Source organism: Rutidosis leptorrhynchoides, unplaced genomic scaffold, assembly GCF_046630445.1.
Source record: "Rutidosis leptorrhynchoides isolate AG116_Rl617_1_P2 unplaced genomic scaffold, CSIRO_AGI_Rlap_v1 contig72, whole genome shotgun sequence".
Taxonomy (NCBI): Eukaryota; Viridiplantae; Streptophyta; class Magnoliopsida; order Asterales; family Asteraceae; genus Rutidosis; species Rutidosis leptorrhynchoides.
In genome coordinates, this window is record NW_027266866.1 from 72,781 (window position 1) to 75,232 (window position 2,452).

General features: G+C 44.7%; 1 protein-coding gene across 1 annotated transcript; it reads right to left on the reverse strand.

The window, feature by feature from the left end:
* Window positions 1-872: 872 nt before the first annotated feature.
* On the reverse strand, window positions 873-2,183 carry LOC139885046 (acetyl-CoA-benzylalcohol acetyltransferase-like). Its single transcript, XM_071868997.1, has one exon. It carries the CDS (start codon window positions 2,181-2,183, stop codon window positions 873-875), a length of 1,311 nt encoding a protein of 436 aa, XP_071725098.1.
* Between the last annotated feature and the right edge of the window lie 269 nt (window positions 2,184-2,452).

Sequence of the window (2,452 nt, forward strand, 5' to 3'; positions counted from 1 at the left end):
GGATCATCTAGACGGTGGGTAGGGAGTAATGGAGGCGGCAGCCACAGCCATGGCAGTGAGTCTATGTGTGACAGCCCAAGGAAGGGGAGGGGTCCTCTCTAGTCTCACATCGCTTAGGGGGGAGTCCTAGTTTATAAGGTTTTTGGTCCCTTTAATCTGTGTAACGCGTTTTAAAGCTGTGATTTACATAGTGGGGCCTGGGTTGTTACAAATGGTATCAAAGCCAACTCCCACAGCGAGGATGCTGTGCCCTTAAGGGGTAGAGAGTGTGATAGCCCAAGGAAGGGGAGGGGTCCTCTCTAGTCCCACATCGCTTAGGGAGGAGTCCTAGGCTAGTTTATAAGGCTTGGAGTCCCTTTAACCTGTGTAATGCGTTTTAAAGCCATGCAAACTCAGTGTCCAAAGTGGACAATATTACACAGTGGGGCCCAGGTCATTACACTATGCGTTGGGTCGAAAGGAGAGGGAGAGAGAGAGAGAGAGAGAGAGAGAGAGAGCGGGAAGCTAACAAACAGTGAACTTAAAATTTAAATTCATTCCAGAACTTTAGGTTCCCAATTCTTTATGTATTGACAAAGGATACCCACTCCCAACATTAAGCGAATGAATTTCCTGCGGCAATAATACTATAAATGGCAATTACATCAACCCCTCTACAAAATAAAAATAAATGCTGTAATAAGGTACTTAATAAGGTGGTAAACATTAGTTAAGAGTTGATCTTGTCCCCAAGAAGCATCATTCTTCAATAACCAAACAGATGCTACGAATACTAGTGACTTGAGGTCATCATTTTCATTGTCCCACTTTATATTATTGTAAGAAACGATGACTTCACAAATAATATAATCAGGCAACATCTCTATCTCTGACTAGGAAATGAATTTCAGAATCTCCGACTCTTGTTTAAGAAGAATCATCTCATCTTTGCCAACGGTTATCCATGCATCGATTCCTCGGCTCTCTTCATCGTCGATAAGAAAAATCGATTCAAAATTCGACGGTGTGTTGCTCACGAGAACCGGTCTTCCCCACCCGAAGTCATTCTCGTATAGCCCCAACCGGCACCAGCTAATAAAACCAAACCGACAATCTTCGCCTCTGGCCACAATTTTGACAAACTCGGCTAGAGAATCGCCCACCATCGAGCATAACTCCTCCCCGTCTACTACTGTTGTGTACTTTGTTTTGGCATCCGCTATCATTTCGCGCATTACATTCACCATTCCGTTGAACTCCAACTCAATTTTTCCGGCCGTTGGTTGACCAGATCGCGCCCACACGATGGCGAAAATATTGCCACAAGAATTCGCGGGTATCGCCAGATTGATCTTCTCTCGCAAGTTAACTGGCATACAAAGTAAGAAAGTCCTTTGTTCGCCATGTTTATTTCGGCAAATATTGACGAAAACCCTACCTATTAGTGCCGAAACAACCTCCACCCTTGAAGGCTGGGAATCGTTGGCCATCGAGTCCTTTGCATTGTCCCTAGCTAAGGCTTTCAGCTTCGATAAAGCATCGGCGTTGAACCTCAACCTGCTCACGATGAGTTCCTTGTTGCCAATACGTCGTGGACTCAAAATCGGAACCGCCAACTCTTTTACTGGGAATAGAGATGACAACTCGAAACTAGGACAGACCATGGCGTCTGCATTACCTCGGCAAGCGGTAGCCCACGAATTGATGAACATGGCCATGGTGTACATGTCGCCGATCTTGTGTTTAAAGCACATGCTAATCGCTAATCCGCCACACTCGAATGTATTCACTTGGATCACAATTAACGGATTGCCAGCTACATCGGTCGGGTACTTCGACAAACGTTGGAGCAAATCAATGTCGGGGTCTCCATGGAGAAGCTTATCAATCTGGCCATCCACTTTGGCGTGGATAAACTCAACTCCAAGGTCGTTACAGTCAATAAAAAAACCATCATCCTCAATATATCTCCCTGCCATAGGGTAAAAGAGTGTTAGGGTTTCAGAAAGCGACTCCTCCATTTGGAGAAGCCTTTGAGAAATATCAACTCCTGGGTTCTCAGCATTATCTCTATAGTAGAACATAACGCCAATGTAAATTGGCATTTGAAGCTGATCCAGTGATGTTAACTTCAATTTTTGCCGGTTGTTCGGCATCGGCACTGATGGTTTGACCAACTTCTTCCATTGCACTTCCAGCTTCATGCTTGTATTGCTACCAAGATATCTAGTCAAACAAGGATGGTGAATATGGTTGCATGCAAGATCTGTCCAGTGCAATGCTCGTTTTATAGAGCATTCCAAGACGATATTTGAGTCCTGGAATATGCATCTTAAGACTGCGTGCAATGGACCCGTCACATGTCTATTTCCAATCTTCCATATTGTCGCGACCTAATTTTCGCGGGTTCACCACCTAAAACTAGGTTAATGAATTACTAAGTCTTTAAGCTTAGCTCGGGCTCTTCCAAGCC

Excerpts from the sequence above, each read along its gene's own strand:
- LOC139885046 (XM_071868997.1), bottom strand. The coding sequence starts at position 2,183 with ATGAAGCTGGAAGTGCAATGGAAGAAGTTGGTCAAACCATCAGTGCCG.